Genomic DNA, 19044 nt, shown 5'->3' on the forward strand with positions numbered 1-19044 from the left:
TCTCTGCCAAATGGATATCTGATATTTGCAAATCAAGCTACTGCTGAAAAATGGAGCCCATGGTAAATGAATTGTGGCCTGCTAAAGCGGTCAGGGAAAATCTGGAAAACCTGGAAAAAGGATTATTTTTAGAAAGGAAATTTTTGTAAAATTCTTCAAAAGTCAGGGAAAAGTCAGGAAATTTCTTTCTAGAGTTCCTTGAAATTGATGGTTTTAGCCAATCTTTGAATCCCTATTTTTCAAAATTTTCTTTGTCGGACCCAACCATGGTGGGTCCTCCAAGTAATCATGAAACCCACTAATATCAGGACACTTGACCTATCTAAAATCGATGGTGGTATTTTTGAAAAGTTTGAAAGATGAAGTGACATGAAAAGTGCTCGCCAATTTTCTATGTTAAAAACTCTTGCTAGAAAATAAACCTTCTGGGAGCAGTGAGCCATAGAAATAAGAAGTTGAAAATTGGGAAAATGTCAATTTTTCAGCAAAGTTTTTGATTTGACTGAATTGACTAAACTCTTAATTACAGTTTCTTCGTCTGCTCGAACTGGAAATGTCTTTAAAAGTCTTTAAGTCTGATATTTGAAGAAGATATTTCTGATAGTCTCTATATTCTCTACAGTCTCTATAGTCTCTACATTCTGGAAATATCGGAAAATTTCTTCCTACTACTTAGAATTGCAATAAAAGAAATTCTACCCACTTCGCTCGCAACCAAATCTTCTGATTTGACAACCTTGCTGTGTAAGCTGTTAGTAATAAAATTCTAGAAATTAGACAACCGCTGTAGTACGCCATGGTGTCATAAATCCACTAGTTTCTAGAGCACATTTTGATCTGTTGTTTAATTTGAGAAAATGTCAAAATAATTCTGGCATCAGTGACATTATTTTGTGCACACAATTTTGTCATTATATTTTTAAGAAAGGGAAGCCCATAAAATTTCTGGCAAATTGAGGATCCGGATATCCCTATTCTAACGAAGCACCATACGTAAAGTTCAAAATATACTTGAATGTACTTGAATTTTGCACCTTCATATACTTGAAAATAGCAAAGATATACTTGAAAATTATCAAAAATGCTCCAAAAAGTACTTGAATATACTTGATTTTCAATGACTAAAATCGCTGGCCACCCTGAGAGAGGTTTCGTCATTGATTTAAAACCCCCGAAGGGGTCTAGACGGGTCTAGAGTTAAAACTCTGGGATGGGGAATGAAGCATCTTATTTCCATAAAACTGGTGACCCAACCTCGTTCCCTGTGTATCATCAGCTTTTTTATGCTTACTGATAGAGCTAGATAATTCTCTGGCGTCTGTCAGTAACGTAAATTAATACATAAAGCCTGGGATACACGGGGACGAGGTTGCGCGTGACCCACAAGTTTTTCCCGCAAACGCCAGATCAAAAGTGAAATCCATCACGAGACAAAATAAAAAGATGTCTAGTAAAAAGAGAGAAAGCTTCAGATTCGATCCGTCCCTCTAAATACGGCTGCGCAAAAGTCTCAGCCTTTGATATTGACACAGATGTTGAAAGTGGGGTTCTTATATAATTTTGCATGAAAAACTGTGGAGGTGCGGGGGATCGAACCCCGGGCCTCTCGCATGCAAAGCGAGCGCTCTACCACTGAGCTACACCCCCGTTGTATCGTAGTCTGCCTTGGAAGATATCATGTTTTATGTTTGATTGATAGCTTTATTTTGTCTAAATTGTTTTATTTAAGAAAATTCACTGTTAGCATGTTCGTTCGTGTTTTTGCTTTTTAAACTATTTTTTGTCAGTGGGGTATTTCCCCTTTCAATTTTGATGTTTTAATTTTTGTTAGCACTTAGACTTTGTTGTGTTTTATCAACATTTTTATTTCGTTTGTATGACCCGGCTGAGAAATGAACACTTGACACCTCGACACTTGCGCACCGTTAGTTGGTTGCTCTACCGTCATTTGGCTGATTCATCAAGCTACGGTTATTCTTGATTGTTGGCTTCTTGTACAGCGTTCTAGCTACTTTGTTCTTATAAAATAATTAAGTGTAATTGTCGTACCCTTAGCAACTGTTGTTTGGACAGGTTAATTTATTAAGAGCATGACTCTCGCTATAATAGATTAGATATGTGACCTTGACTGTTTTATTAAAAGTCATATGATTGAAGTAACGAGAATTGGTATATCGCTTGTTTTTTTCCTTGGTAGTAAATCTTGTTGTGATTTAGGATGCTACCAATCTTAGTCGCTTTCGTTTGATCAAAGTTTTCAAAACATGGGAATACTCGAGAAAGGTTGGTATGTGTGTGAACCGGAAGCTGTTTTATTTTTCTTTGGTCAGTGAAGTTCGGACGGGTGTTAAGATCGTGTATTTTTCTTCTTTCTTGTTGTACTCGGGGTTGTATCTTCTGAACTTTGATTTGCATGAACTGAAATCATGGATATTCTGACGTGCTATAAATCAACATTAACCTCTGGCTCTGCCTATCTCTACTTTCACCACTTCAAACTATAAATCATAATTATTATAAAGAATACGGTACGGCACATAAAATCAAGTGAATTCTAATGGGCTGCTGTGGGACATTGATTGACTCGATTTTGCCAGCCAGTTGTATACTAAGTCGCAAAACTACACGACTACAGGTCAGGTAATAACAATGAGATAACATAGTCGAAGAATTTTGTCTTAAACTTTGTGCAGCATCTCGGATGACGGATTCAATCTGGCGCTTTCTTTATTTTTCGCGTTTTACATTTTTCAAAACGAGCGTTTGAAAATATTTAGCTTCAAATCCTCCATAGGCAGTAGCGTAGACAGGAGGGGCGCAAAATTTGTGTAGGAGAGCAGATTTTTATGACACTCTAATTATCTTTTTACATCATGAATAGATAATTACTGTGACATGAAAATCTGCTCTTCTACACAAGTTTTGCGTCCCTCTTGTCTATGCTACTAATAGGAGATTCGACTCTAGCCTCCGGCATTTATTGGGTAATGCCTGTTGTATCATAAAAAATTCCTCATACACAATACAACCTATCTAATTCTGAGAAAATCTTGGTACTTTTCTATGGGACACTCTTTACGTTAAAGAGAATGCCATTGTTGCTTCCTCAACAGTAATGAACCCCTTTGAAGTTAACTTCTCCATAGCAAATCTCATTCTTTTTCACCCATCGTATGTGACTTTTTTTCTTTACTTAGTACACCCCTGTGTCACAGACCCACTGGGACCCCAGCCCCACTGGAAAATTTGGTCCCCGGTGGGAAAATACCGTGGAATTTGAGCCCCACTGGGAAACTGACTTTGATTTCATTCCCACTCGAAAATCAAAATGAAAAAAATTGCACTCTAAAACCATCCCCACTGGATTTTTCAACCTTGGAATAATAAAATTTCCATCCCCACTGAAGAAAAAAGTTCCACTGCCACTGGGGCTGTGAGACAGGGGTGTCTTAGTTGACTTAGTTTATAGGGGTTTATAATACCTTTGAATTTTAAACCATACGTATTTGACCTCGTTGTCGTATTAAAATTTGCTGCGTTGGTTTGTTTTTAGGAATAAAAAAATAGCATAGCATTTATCAAACATATCTAAAGTCAATGATATGGATTTTGTTAAAAGGATTTTGTTAGTCTTATCAATGATGTTTTCTGCAGCAGACAGCAAAATGTCTTGTATTGGCAAAAAGGGCGATCCTGTCGATATGTAAGTTTAATTAACACGGTTGTCTCTTTTGGGGAAATGCTGAGAAGGAATGAAAGGGCTATTAAATGTTTAATTTTTGATTTCAAAGTGATACCATTCGATACTCGATGTTTTTAGCTCGAAAATAAAAAAAAACAAGTTGTGAAGTCTGTAGTTCTTCTTTCGACAAGCAGGTGACAAAGATAAATTCTTGAGTTGTATAGTCAAATGAAGTGCACAGTTATATGCCGCCCTTGAGGTTGTCTTTTTGGAAATTTGAACCCTCTGTAAGGGGGGAAATTAAATCTTATTCCAATCAACATTCGAAAAAAGGGAAAAATTTTGTCCCTTGAAAGATCGAAATTTGGTCAAATTAGTCTCTTGAAGGGTCCGAGGACACCAGGTTAGATGGCGCATACCAATCAGCTCGCGGGTATAAACGTCAATGGTGGCATAGCCATTAATTTACCAAAAACTATTTCTTTCCACTGAAAAGGATTTATTAGCTCTTGTCTGTTTCTTAATTTGTGTTATGAGCTTTGCGTTTTGTTTGTAGGTATGTGTTATACAAGCTTCCAGAAATAAAATGGCAAAAAGATGTGCCCGATAACGTCCGCAATGGGTCAGCATACGCTTATCTCGATAGTAAAAACATGGATTTCAATCTATCGCCTGTAAACATTACGTCACCTGAAAGTGTGGCTGGACTCACTTTAAATCAAGTCTATGATGCCTATAAAAATGGAAAATCCCCGAGTGACCAAGCACATGTGTTTTATAATGATGCTAACCCAGAAGGTACCATTTTGAATTTTTATTTCAATTCAATTGCTGCTCCCTTTTTTAACGTTTGTATCGATCTGAAATTTATCCGAAATGCTCAGTCATTATAGCATAGTTTTTTTAACTCCTCTAGGAATCTATCGTCATAGCAATATTTTCAAAACGATGTAAGCGTTGCTAGTGATGTAATTTATGAACAGGTGATATCTACCGTGGTCCATACATGGCATCTTACTTCTGCTGTCAATTTATTCATTAACTGGCGATTCGCTATTTAATCAGCTATCTTACCGGTGACTCGCCATTTAGCAAATCCTTAACTGGCGACTTGCTGCACACCCCTGCCTCTGTGACCCAGTGGGATCCACCCCACTGGCCACCCCCGTGAATTTTTTTTCCAAAAATGGCTCATTTTTCAGCCCCACTGGACAAATCACTCACCCCACTGGAATGTTGTAGTAAAAAAAACACCCCATTGAAAATGATAAAAATTTTAACGTACTCCTTTCAAAAATTCACCCCACTAGAATTTTCTTCTTCCTTCTCTTTAAAGGTGAAATATTCGAAAAAGCCAAAAAAATCTGCTCGCTTCGCTCGCTCGCCATCAAATTTTCCACTTAAATATATTAACTGTATTCAACCCGACTTCTATGGTCATTGTCATGGTCATTTTAAAACGTAGAAAATGCCAAACTTTGGGGTTGAAAATCAAAAATTTCTGTGTCAGCGCAAACCACAGTTGTAATTGTACCTTTCTTTCTTTAAAGCTAGGTTATAGCCTGAAAGATTTTCGAGAGGCTTTCTCACTTGCGTAGATACTAAACATTACTAGGTTCCAGAGTTCATAAAATTTGATATAACGTACTGCTCCTTTATAGCCCCCTTCTCCCAGACCTCATTTCCTGTTACAATGTAAGAGTAGATCCACCTGATTAAGATGATATTTCTAGTGATATTTCGTAGCATGTAAGAAGCAGATTTTTACTAGCACTAAACCAAAAGTTAGCCAGCACCTTCTATCGATAAAATTAAGCGGTCTACAGTCTAACACACAGGCTAACCAAAATTTAGCTCATGCAAAAAAATTCTTTCTCACCCCAGTGAATGTCAAGGAAATTTTCGCCACCCCACTCAATATTTGAAAGAATATTTTTCACTTAGCAAATCCTTAACTGGCGACTTGTCACTAAGCAAACCCTTAACTGGCGACTCGCTACTTAGCCAGCTATTTAACTGGTGATTCACCAGTTAAAGATTTGCTAAGTGGCGAATCGCCAGTTAAGGATTTGCTAAGTAGCGAGTCACTACTGGTGGGCTAACAAGCGAATCGCCAGTTTTAATGATTAAATTAACACGACTAAAATGTCATATATGGGCCACGGTAGATATCAGGCTGGAAAAGGTCAAATATTATTTTTTAGCTCCTCCGGCATATATTTTATTACTTTCGGTTCCCTAGGTGTTTAACCATGGCTTGTTGTTTTCTTGTTTACTGAGAAAAAAAACGAATAGGAAAATATGCATGAAACCTTAAAAACCACCAAGTATTGATTAGGAAATTTATTCGCGTTATGTAACTTAAAAAATCCGTATTTTTCATCTCTAGCTTCAACAAATGGCTTTCCTGTTTTCACTAAAAAAGACATTTTAGGAACAGTTTAGGAACTCTTAGAGAAATGAAAGAGATTGTGTATACTGTGAAAATTTGAAGTATGTGAGATTATCAAAGGCAATGATTAAATTCAGCCTAGTTTGAAAAGACCTATACAGCCATAAACTACCGCGTTACTGTCTGACTTTGAATAAATGTCCGGCGTTCATTCATTTTTTTTTTTTTGGTTTTCAAGGAGGGGTTTTCGAGTAATAAAACATTCACTGCCGAGCACTTTCTGGAAATCGAAAAATCGACGCGTTGAAATTTCATCAAAATAACTTTGACTTATAGGGGTTCCTGTTGCCTAAGTTTTTCTTCAAATGCCTTCAAACTGTATATCAAGCATGTAAAAAAAACAAGCAAATATATCTGAATCAAAAGTTATTAACATTTTGACCCCTCTACTACGAATATATTCTCGCAGAGAAAAAAAACTTATTTTCTTTTCACAAAATAGGTCACGAGTATTTTACACATGGACATACCAAGGGTGCGATGGCTTTTGATCAAGAAACTGGGTTCTGGATGGTGCACAGCGTACCTCACTTTCCAGACTACGTCAAAAATGGATACGGTTATCCGCACACTGGACACAAGTACGGACAAATGTTTTTATGCATTACGTTAAATAGTTCTGCTGTCAATGATATTGGGCTGCAGTTGCGCTATAATAATCCGCACGTTCACGATGGGTCCATACCTGAGGGATGGGATACTATTTTCCCAAATATCGCAGCACTATTAAAAGGTATTCATTTTAATAAAAATTTAAAAACCGAAGAATTTTTCTTACTCTTCGATTATGATAAACGGGTACTCGGAAATAAAGGGTTGAAAAATTATTCAAATATGAACAAACAGGGAGGTCTTGATAATGAGAGAGGGGCGTTTATAGGAACCTTAGAATAGATATTCACCTTTAAACTATCCCGAGCATTATATACTAGCGAGTTTATGTATTTCCTCTTTTGAAGACGGTAGAATGACTAAAGTGATTTGGAATAACCCGCACTTCTGACCCGCAAAATCGAGGACGGTAAAAGTGCTGATTTACCTTAGTCCTCAGCTGGTCAGGATCTAGTCAAATTAGAACCTTACCGTCTCCGTCACAGAAAAAACGACATAGATAAACTCGGTACTATTTCAGGAAGAGTTGAAAGGTGGCCTAGAGGAGGTATATGTGAAGAAGGACTCAAGAAGTCAAGTTGACTTGGTTTTGGGAAAAATATTATATTCGAAAATTTCATCAATCTTAGAAATAATTCTGTAGAATCCCAGCGGGTAAAGTTGAATTGTACATGAGAATCCTTAAAAAATCTTTAAAAAACAAAAAGCCTAAATTTTTTTTGTCTTTTTACCTTTACATTATATGGCCCCCAAAACGGAGACGGCCCCCAAAATGTAGGTCGTCATTAAAATGAGGATTCTGACCCGTAAATATATGAATTAAACGATTTTTGTTTATTTTGAAAGTATGATAGTCCTACTTAAAAATGAGCATGTTTTTGATGGTTTGAGACAGCTTCAAAATAGCATATTTGCGTCTGAAGGAAATATTTCAACACCAAAATTAGATAAAAATTGCATATAACTCACTCTAGCTCCTTTGGATAGTGAAAATAAGTTATAAAAATGGGGTATAGGAAACTTTCTACACCTAATGCCTTTCAGAAAATGCATATACATCTGTGACTTTAGAGGATGGGTAAAAGATATAGCATCTTAAAGGTCAACCAGTATTTTGGGCCCTAGAACCAGCATTGATAAAGCTGAAAATTTAAATTTAAGAAACAGCTTAAAAATCTTGGACATTCCTATCAGCTTGAAATAATAGTTTGTAACAAAAAAATTAATATTACATATAAAAAATTTTCGCTGATTCAGCAAAAACGACAAATTCTGTCATTTTTAGCAAAATGTAGGAGAGAAAAATACCTTTAAAGCTTGATATTTTCAGTTCAGTTTTTCAAAATTTTCACAGCCCTCCGGGGGGGGGGCGGTGGTACTTAGGCAAAAATGGATGATGGGTATGTGCGGACGGTTATATTTAAAAGTCGGTTTTTTTTTCACCTTTCAAAGTCTCTCTAAGGGTCGGAAGGAAAAACTCAGAAAGTTTTAAATTAGTCTCTCTAAGGGTCGGAAAAGAAGATTTTTAGGCAATTTCCAGAGAAAAAATTGTAATAAAGTTCCTCTAAGGGTCTGACTTTTTTCAAAAATCGAAAAAAAAAATTCAAAAAGTCTCTCTAAGGGTCACCTTTTCAGCAAAAATCAGTCTCTCTAAGGGTCGGTTTTCGGAGGTCCCGTCCGCACATACCCCTCATTCGCCAACCCTAGTACCCCCCCCCCGGTATCCTATACATGAATGGAACTATTTTCAAAAGAGATTGGTTTTCAGAAACTTGATTAAGAAATTGTCATTTTGCATAATCGAAAATCTTGAAATATTTTATAAAAATCATAAATTTTAGATCCATCGGGTCGTAAATCTAAGGGAAAACACAAATATGTTCATAGTTTCTCCCCCTATTACCACTGGACTTAATAATTTGATTTTAACTACACCTACGTTTTGGGGGCCCCAAACCTCCGTTTTAACAACCAGGGGTATACTGTAAAAATTTTATCAAACAAATTTATGCCCAAAACCCTCTAATTCACATTTCAAAACTATGGTTAAAATTTTGTATTCATATCTTAAAGACATGTCGAGAAATCGCTAAAATTGGAAAACCTCCGTTTTGGGGGCCATTAGAAAAAAGCTACCTATTTTTAAGCGATTGAAAAATCTTGTTGAAATTGAAAATTTTGAAAAAGAACTTCTGGGAAATAGAGTAGAGATGTTAAAGTTTTTCATCCGGGGGGGGGGTACTACCCTTGTCGACCGACGGGGGTGCTCCGCTGAGGTTCGAAAAATGGACCCTACGTGGGACTCGAAATTTGCAAAAAAAGTGACCCTGAATGGGACTGAAATTCCAAAATTTTCTCAAATTTTCTACTTTTTCCCCAAATTTTCCAAAAATAGGCACCCTACGAGGGACTGATTTTTCTATTTTGGTGTTTTTGCGACCCTACCTGGGACTCGTGGAGGTTAAAAAAGGTACCCTGACCAGCGGAGCATCCCCGTAACCCATCTTGCCCTAGTACCCCCCCCCCCGGGTTTTTCATGCAGCAAAAATTTTTGTAAAACGTCTTTTCCTCTAGATTTGAGAGAAATTTTAAATTTGATCGACGTTTTGGGGGCCACATACTGTAGTGCATAAATAACACTACAATACTTTTCTAGTATTTTGTTTTACAGAATAATCGTTAGGGTTGAGTTAAAATCTATATATAAGTCTTTGATGAGCGAAAAAACAATCGTTTAGCAAAATTTTAGTAACCGCATCCTTTATGCAACCTGCTGTTTTTCTGTCTTCAAACTTCTAAATCTTTGAAACCACAATATCCAGTGCTGTCGAAAGTTATAAAACTTAAGGTATCTAGTGTTATGTAGCTAGGGTGGGGCGTCAAATGTCAAAGTCAGAAAAATCAAGATGTAGTGTCTTTTTTATGAAAATTTAATCTACTGTGAGGCATTCTGCTCAATTGGCTGACCCCCCCCCTTCCCCCTGGGGGTACTGATTCGCACTACAGGCAAAAATTGGAAAAATGACATTTTCTGGCCTTTTCAGGCCTGTAAATATGTCAAACTATTGCAAATCTTATTTTTTTCATTTGCTGTACTATATTTTAGGAAGAAACAACAAAATAATTATATTTGGTTGAAAATTGTGCCTATTGGAGCCCTAAACGAGCCGTTTTAAGCCAATTTTGGGTAGCAAAATGCTTTTTAAAGCCAATTTTGCAAGTGCATAAACTTGAAACTGATTAATTCACATGTCTGAAATTTTTAGAGATGGAAGTCTTCAATAAAGTCTTTAAGCAAAATGAATTTTAAGTTATCCACATTTTTCAAAAATTCATAATGGCGTTTTCAAAAATCGCTTTTTTTAGCAAAAAAAATCATATTTATCAAAAATAGCATTTTTAAGGCAAACTTCTACAAGCCGAGTTTAAATGCTGACTGAAATTTTTTGCAGTGATAGTATTCTGGAGATACTCTAGGGAAATCAAAATCATTTGGGTCTGGGATGCGTCTATGTGCGCCATTATGGAAATAAAATCCCTGCCAAGAGCCATTTTTCAGGCAAAAACCCAAATTTGGACTGAAAAAATGACAATAGACAAATACTGCAGGAAAATCAAAGTCATTGGGAGTCTAAGGGTTTGGGATTTGGGTATATCCCCCATTTTAGAATTGAAATTCCTTCTAAAACGCAATATTTCGAGCACAAATCCCAATTTTGACTGGAAAAATCTTAAAAATGGCAATAAACATGAACCTAAAATCTTTCTGCAGTGATAGTCGTGATAGTCTTCTGGAAGTACTCCAGGGAAATCAAAATCCTTTGGGTTTAGGATAAGGGTATATCCGCAACAAAAGATTTGCAATAGTTTTGACATATTTACAGGCCTGAAAAGGCCAGAAAAGGCCATTTTTTCCAATTTTTGCCTGTAGTGCGAATCAGTACCCCCGGTTCGGCCAATTTTGGACTTCTAACCTTAAAAATTGCGCAGAATGCCTCACAATAGGTTAAATTTTCATAAAAAAGACACTACATCTTGAATTTTTTGACTTTGCCCCAAAAATGCCTGTTGACGCCCTACCCTAATTACAACCACAACACGCATCTCAAAACGGACTGGTTCGAGTTATAGGCCATGGGAGTATTTTACAGACCAGAATGGCTCCTGGTCCATAACTCGGACCTAGTCCATTTTCAGATACATGTTGTGATGTTTTTTAGAATCAGTGTAAAAATACCTTTCCAATGGTATATGATATGCCATGGTTTGGAACAAAAACAAAAAAACTTTTCGGGCATGCAGACTGGTCTGTAAATTACTTCCGTAGCCCATAACTCGGACCCAGTCCATTTGCAGATATAAGTTGTGATGTTTTTTAGAATCAGTGTGAGAAAACCTTTCCAACGATATATCATATGACATACTTTGAAGATTAAAATTTTTTTTCTTCCCTGGGAGGCATTCTGGTCTGTAAAATACACAAACAGGTGTTCCAGAAGTGGGTCAGAGGCTTAAAATGTTTCTTACCCCCTAAGGTACCACTGTACCAAATTTCATGTTTTCTAGTCAAAAACGCACAATTGATGCACACTTTCCCTGGACTAAACGTAACCCACCGGTACGATGTGTTGACGACAGTTTTAATGACAAGAGAAAGTATAAGAAAACTGGTCACTAGGGTGTGGCCTTCTTAATGGGAAGGTTTTTGGGCACAAACAGACCTTACAATCCTCGAAAGTGCGCAATTTCTATTGCTGTCAAAAACTATGTAACTTGTAATATCTTCCTAAACTTGTGTAACATAACTGGTATCATATGTTAACGACAGCATTTACTACAAGAGAAATTACAAGAAAGGGCATGGACACGAGAGTTTGGCTTTTGGGTGTGGTGTTAAGGACCGATGAGAAAAAAAATTTTTTTTGGCTTACATGTTCCTTGGGAATCTTTATAGGCAAATTTACAAAGTATAGGCAATTTTACCGGAAAAGAAACTCCGGTAGAAAGCCTATAGATGTTTTCCATCGATATCACAATCCTTGAGACCTTGCAATGTCTACTGCTTCCGAAAATGACATAACTGACAGGGTCTTCCTAAATAAAAGTTATGTAATGTAACCAATACCATATGTTAACGACAGCTTTACAGCAAGAGAAAGTAAATTAAATGTTGATGTAACAAGGATTTGGCCTTTATGTTACAAAAGTCGACAAGCAGAGAATATGATTTTTCTAGATAGAATTTTGGACCACATTTTCCTTGTAGCCTTCGCACCACACTACACACATATCCACTCTAAAATTACTGTAAAAGAGACTAAAAAAAACTATGAAGTATAAGAGCTGCAAGAAAATTACTTGTTATTTTTCCGGCTAAGACAAAAATATTTTAGGAAAAAAAATTCAGAATAACGTCTCTCTGATACTTTTACCTTATGAAGCCCAGAGCAGCATAAAATATAGATAAACCACTTGGAGTATTACTGGCTAATATTTTACTTTTTTGTTAAGGATCAGAATTAAAAATTCTTATGTTCGACTGAATGGCACATCTCTTTTTCCCTCGCACTTTCAGGTGAAATGGTACGTCGTTCACCTTACTACCGTTTACAAGAGTTCGCATCTCTTGGTGGAATCAACTTCACTTCATTCGCGAAAGGTACAAAATTCAACAAAGATCTCTATTCAGAACTAGTTGCACCAACACTGAAGACCAACCTATTAACAGAAACTTGGCAAAATGGTGGTGGAAATATAGGGCCGTCTTGTGATGGTCCGTATACAGTTGAAGATATTTCGGACGTTCAGCTTGAATTTTCGGACGGTTCCTCTTATTCGTTTTACGATACGAACGATCATTCGAAGTACGCTCTTAGTGACACGGCTGACAATCCGTACGTCTGTATTGGTGATATTAACAGACAGGTAAGAAATTATCGTTTAATATATACAAGTGTAAACTCTTGAATTAATTTCCCTTTTGATAATTTTTGGGTACATGCAAGCGAGTGTTATTACATTTTTCCAAATTGAGACTCGGTGTTCTTAAGAAATTTTTCTCATAAAAAAGTATGTAACAAGGCTAAGACTTCGAAAATGTTCGAATTCGGTTAAAATTCTACATTTTGGTGAATAATCTGGATTTGCTTCCAATTCTTTCTCTTCTAAAAAGCAGTAGTATTTAAAACGTGTACACGTATTTCTGGTCTATGTATTCAACAGATTGACAAAAAGTTCGACCTTTTGCAGTCAGTCAGTAATTTGAAATCTACTTACTCGTAATGGAAAAGCTTTGAAGATAATTTGACCAGCGCGATAGGTTTTCACCAGGAAGCATAAATATAAGGATGGCCTGAGCAAATTTATTGAAAATCGAGCTAGAATGTTAAGCAACTTTGGCCGTGAGCCGAAAATCAGGGTTGCTTGTGAAAAAATGTATTTTAGTGTCAAAATTGCGGTCGCAAGATCGTAATCAAAACTTGGAATGAAATAACTGCGAAGTTCGATAACCTATTAATAGTGACACTATCAATTTTATTGAGTAGCATTTAAATGAGATAATACAGTAAATAAAATTATGGTATGAACTTTATAACTAAACACAGTCATAGAAAAATAACCTGATAACAGATGTTCATAATTTTCTTACGCGCACGGTAAACCTCTGAAGGTGCTTGAAAATTATACATCTGAGGAAAATAGTCCTCCCGCGGAAAATTCTACAATAAGAATCTTGTTGTGCGCCGGAAAGTCAAAAACTGATACAGCGCCCTATTCATAAACACAATAACGGCAACTTTGTTGTCATTCCTAGTCCTTTTAGAGGAACGCGGTCCTTACGATTTCGAGGTTGCATATTCGTCAGTTTGTTATGTTTTCACACATCCCTTTAGAGCTTCAGCGTGGTGTGCAGAAAACATTCACAATCTCATCTCAGGTTATAGAAAAAGGAATGCACGATTCCTTTTTATCTGTACAGATTTTTTATGAATTTGGATGGAGTTTTCTTTGGAGACATCTGGAATCTTATACCTCTATGTTTCTTGGATATGAAATTTAAGGATCTGTAACCATTTTTTGAAGCATTAAGTTTTTGGAACTTGATCTCGCTTTAATTTTCTTTAAACTTTTGAACCATAAAGCAAATTTAAAGTATGATAGCTCAAAATTTAAGTTAGCCTTTCTTCTTTCTGATGGTGAAAAGCTTAGATGCATTTTTAGTTTTTTCACAATCTTAATTCAAACTAAAGTCTATTTACGATAAGTGTGCACTCTTTTTTCATTAACCTATAATTTTTGAAGGAATTTTTCAATGTTCATAAATTTGGTATCATTGGAAAGATATTAGTGAGTGGAACAATTTGAAATAAAAAAATCTTTAAAAAAATTCTAAAAATGAAGATGCAAATGAAGAAGAAAAAAATGAAGATCTTGTAGAAAGGTGCTATAACTATCATTTTCACTGAAGTGAATTCTTGATCATCGAACGTCATCAATGTGAAAAAATTTCTCTAAAATAATCATTCAGTCAAAAGATATCAAACAAAATTATAAGCTGATTGAAGTCTAAAAACGCTGATTTCTGCTGTTTTCTGCTGTTTTTTGGGGTCAATCACTTATCAACATTGTATCATAACTTTATATTGAATAAATATTTTAGTGAAATTTCTTCACAGTGATGACTTCCTAAGATCAAAGAATCTCTCCAGTGAAAATGAAAGTTATAGCACTTCTCTACAAGATCTTCTTCCACAGTTATCGTGAATAGACTTTAATACACTTTTTTTTGAAACACTTGGTCCTTTTTTTACGATGACTTCATCCAGAAGGCGCTATCTCTTGTAATAGTCTTATGACTTAGAAATCACAAAATTGAAACTATCTGATAAGAAATTTCTTCCCGGGATTAATTTAAAAGCTAAGGGAAATATATCTCTATACTTGAAGAATTCATGCAGCTTATGATAATTTAATACAATTTAAGGAAAAGCTGGAAAAGGCAAATGAATTAGTAAAAGTTTAGAAACTGGTGGGTGGGGGCACCACTTTGGAAAATGGGGGGGGGGGCATTTAAAAAAACTGACTTTGACCCCTCCAGAAAAATCTTCCCGAAACACCACTGACGACGGAAATCTATCTCTCTTACCCACTGAGGGTAAAATGTTTACTCGATTAGATATGATCAAGGAATTGTTATAAAGTTTTTATAATAATTCAATGAATCTGTATGTGGAAAGTAGCGAGGACTCTGGGGAAAGAAACGACGCGTGCGCAATCACGTGACTCAGACACGTTTTTTAGATTACGTACTGTACATAGTTTTGATATTCATCCTTAAATTATATTCAGTAGCGGAAAGACGTATAAAGTTTAATTCTAAAATCTTCAATGTTTCTACGTTTTTACTGATACTCATGATCCAGAACTATTAAGGGCTCTGGACATACCCAATTTTTCGATTTTACACCAACTTAAATGGCAATTTCTGCATTTTAGAAAGATTAATCTATATGTATAACATTTTTCACATTATAACTCTCGTATAACTTTTTTTATATGTCCTGTTAAACCTACCTTTTTAAAATTTAAAAATCGAAAAATTGAAATGAAAAATCAAATGAAGAAGAAAACGAAGAGTTTTTCGAAGAAGAGTATTTCACCTTTCAAAGCCCTAATCTTGGTAAAAATCAAACATTTTGGAATTTTTGTGGAAGTATCTTTCCTTTAAAATCTCCAAAAAACCTCAATTTTGGCAATTTTCTCCACTAAATTTCCATACAAAAACAGCTATAACTTGGGATGTAGCCAAATAGAAAATCTTTCCGAAAAAATCTAAATAAAGAAATTATTTGTAGAAGCGAAAACATAAGGTTTTATCTTCAAATTCTTAAATTGATTTTTCACTATGACCAAAGCCCTTAAGAGTTAAGAAGATTTTACATGGCGCCCGATGAGGGACAGCAGAGAAGTCATCATTCGACTCGTTCAACTTTACAAAATGAAGTAAGAGCAGCACGGTATATACACAAATTTACGTATCATCTAAATTTTGTGACGAATTTACAAATCTATTTGATTTTTTTTCACACCGATATCTTTCTTCTGTGCTATCTTTCCTTTATTTTCTCTTTGCGTATAGTTTTGGATGTTTTTGGCGGATTTTTTTCTGGATTTTTTCGATACGGATTAGCAATGTTTTGATTCAGTATTAGGGCTATTCCTTTGAAATTTGAGACTTCTTTTTTTTTTGAGACATCTTTTTTATCTACTTCTCGAAGTTCAAGACATAAATTTTGACATTTTTTTTCTTGACGGAACGGAAATTTTAGACTGAAATTTGAAAATTTTTGAGAGTTCCCATCTTTAATTTTCATTTTTGGTGGCTGAATATTAGGGAGATAACCACGCAAATATCTAAGAGATATCCTGCGTGTACGGTGGCCCAGAGAGGTATGGGTGGATGGTACGGCGGCTTAGAAAGTTCAGCGTGTTAGCTAGATGCGCTCGTTTTGATTTTAGAGGTAGTCTTTGTTTTTAGACGCACTTCTTGGAGTAATTTTGAATTATGACTTCTCTCGGTCCTCTGCAATTCTTTTCGACATTGTTAGTTATTGCATTTTACATGGGCTTTTTTTCATTTTCTATGAAGTATCATACCATAGAATTATTATCAGATAGAATGAATACAAGCTTTTTTCCTCAAAATGAAGCGTGTCTGTAAGGGGTCCCTTAGTTGCAATGGGAATTCAATTGCACGTGTGCAATGATAATGTCATTTCTTTGTTCTTATCGTATTTTAATTGCATATTTTCTCATGCTTGATTGGATTCTTTTGAATTCTCAAAAATTATGCACATAATTTGATTATTTTCAACTGGAAATTTCGGGCACTTCGGTCCCCTCAATGCAAATAAGAATTACTATTTGAAATCAACTCATTTTATAGATTCACCAGTGTTGAAAAAACTATTTGAAAACGCACTTCTAAGAAAAGAAATTTGGGTGTCAAGTTTTCACCTAAATTAGTTATTCTTTCCGTATAGACTAAAACTGATTTTTTTAATTTTAGGAGTTAAAATTGATGGAATCACCAAATTTCAGCTCCTAAAATTCCAGATTGTAAGGTAAAATAGATTTGTAAATATTAATCGTTTTCCAAAACTAAAAATTTCGTAACTGAGAAAAAATACCGTGCAAACATACCCTTAAAAGAAGATTTCTATCCACGCATCAGATTTTGAGAAACTGTTTTTACGACCAATAATCACTTTTAACAAAGGGAATCTGAATAGATGACAAAGTAGCCAAAGTGAGATATTATTCTATCTGATAACAGTTCACTGATCATACATGATTTGTGATGGATGTTGTTCTGTTGACTGCTGAAGAAAGTGTTAATTTCTCTGTAAAACAGCGGTCTCTCTGAGACAAACTGTGACCTAGTTTACTATTCAGTATTACTTGTTTATCTTTTTCAATTATTGAGTAGTATATATATCTTCTTGCAATTGCCGGCCAACTGGAGTGGTTTATAATCCGTGTCTTTTCAGATGATAATGATAATGATAATCCGTGTTTCCTTTCACTATTTCTTGATTATTTCTTGCTATAATAATTGTTATAATAATGAAAATAGTATTTACTTACTGACCTTTATATATCCCTGGACCAAGCTATATCCGCCATCTTTGATCGAAGTTTTTTTTGAATTAGTACCCGTAAAGAAGTCATTACAGTGTTAAAAATTAACGTCTAACGGCGCTACATAATCAAAAGTTTTCGAGGGAAAGTAGATCTAGCGTTCTCGATGCATTTACACCGCTATTGAGTAGTGCCGCCATTAGGGTACCACTTTTCAAAAAACCCCGATCAAAGATTTTGCTTGGCCGGGATTGAGAAACTTGGTCCAGGGTATATAAAGGTTAGTGCATTTATTAATGATCTCCTGAAATGGTTGTTTTTAAAAAACACTCAACAAGGAAGGACAAACTATGTAAGAGCATAAGGCTTCAAAACCCTTCGAGCATCTTCCTATTTTTTTACTTGGGAAAGTGAAAAATGATTAGTGGGGGTCTTATTCTCGGTATTTTCAAAGAATGATGACGTCATCAGGTAGCGATTACGTCATCAATGATGTCGAAGCTTTCAGATTCTATAATTCTTGTTTCGGCCAAAAATGATCTTGAAATTTTCTTAAAAATTGGACGCTTGGGTTGTAACCTAAGTTTTCACTGCGTTTAGTGATTAAGGGCTACCCTTTTTTCATACAGCCCTTCTGATATCAATCCATAGGGTATTAGGCATGTTTGGTCCAAATTTTGTACTTTCCTCCAGTGATTTACGTTTCTTGTTTTGTCCTAAACAGTCTTATAAAAACAACGAGGCTCAAAAACACCAATACTTAACTATATTTCTTCCCCTAGAGATAAGAAAATAAGGATAGGACCAAACTAAAGCTCAAGATTTCAGAAAATTTAAGACAATTAATCTCAGCAAAGTTTACAGACTCTTTTTATATGTGTAATAAAAAATTCTGATCACAAGTCGTTTTTCTTTAGTTTCACAGACAGGCCAGTTCAAAAGAGGTGGTGGGACCGTTTGCACCAAAAACAAAGCATTATGGGAACGTTTTCATTCACTTGTCGATGGTATCAATTCATGTAAAAGTCAATTTTACGAATCTGACCTTGTGTAATAAACGAAAATCTGCCCTTGCAGGATGAATCATGAATGATCAAGGTAAAAAATGACGTCACTACTGGGATATTTTTCTCGTTCAGAGTTTTATATATTTTCCTCGCATAAAGACTCGGAATTATGACGAAAAATCTGAACTCAAAAAATATATTCCATATTGTACTTGGTACCGTGTGATAACTATTACTTATTTTACCAAAAATATTTTTTTATACCTATTCTCAAATTTATTTTTCAGATAATATATTTTTCGATTTTAAACTTTTCGTGACTTTATTCCTGCATCTTTGACAAAAATGAAGTCAGTTGGCTGTATCCTAGGTCCAATAAGGTTTCGTACAATCTAGACCGTTATTTGTCAAGATTTAAAAACGTGCTTTTTCAAGCAACTAATATTTTCCAGCATCATTTTAATATTTATCTTCCCAATTTAAATAGCACATGGCAGAAGCCATTCAACATCTCCTCGTGTCTAAGTCTGTTTACTTCCACTTTACCAGACAATGGCTGATACGTGTTTTTTATGAGAACAAACTATATAAGAACATCAGTTTTTAATGAACAAAATGTTAAGAACAAGTTGTAAACTTATTAGGGCTTT

General features: G+C 35.4%; 1 protein-coding gene and 1 non-coding gene across 2 annotated transcripts; one reads left to right on the forward strand and one right to left on the reverse strand.

The window, feature by feature from the left end:
• Positions 1–1575: 1575 nt before the first annotated feature.
• On the reverse strand, positions 1576–1647 carry Trnaa-ugc (transfer RNA alanine (anticodon UGC)). Its single transcript has one exon. It is a non-coding gene; the product is annotated as a tRNA-Ala (tRNA).
• A 1904-nt stretch (positions 1648–3551) lies between these two features.
• On the forward strand, positions 3552–18704 carry LOC136824786 (plancitoxin-1-like). The gene is made up of 5 exons (XM_067080761.1): positions 3552–3703; positions 4239–4480; positions 6577–6867; positions 12322–12671; positions 18313–18704. The coding sequence occupies exons 1-5, from the start codon at positions 3603–3605 to the stop codon at positions 18439–18441; spliced, it is 1113 nt and encodes a 370-aa protein (XP_066936862.1). The 5' UTR covers positions 3552–3602; the 3' UTR covers positions 18442–18704.
• The last annotated feature ends 340 nt before the right edge of the window (positions 18705–19044 follow it).

Source organism: Clytia hemisphaerica, unplaced genomic scaffold (assembly GCF_902728285.1).
Source record: "Clytia hemisphaerica strain Z4C2 unplaced genomic scaffold, Clytia hemisphaerica genome assembly, whole genome shotgun sequence".
NCBI lineage: Eukaryota > Metazoa > Cnidaria > Hydrozoa > Leptothecata > Clytiidae > Clytia > Clytia hemisphaerica.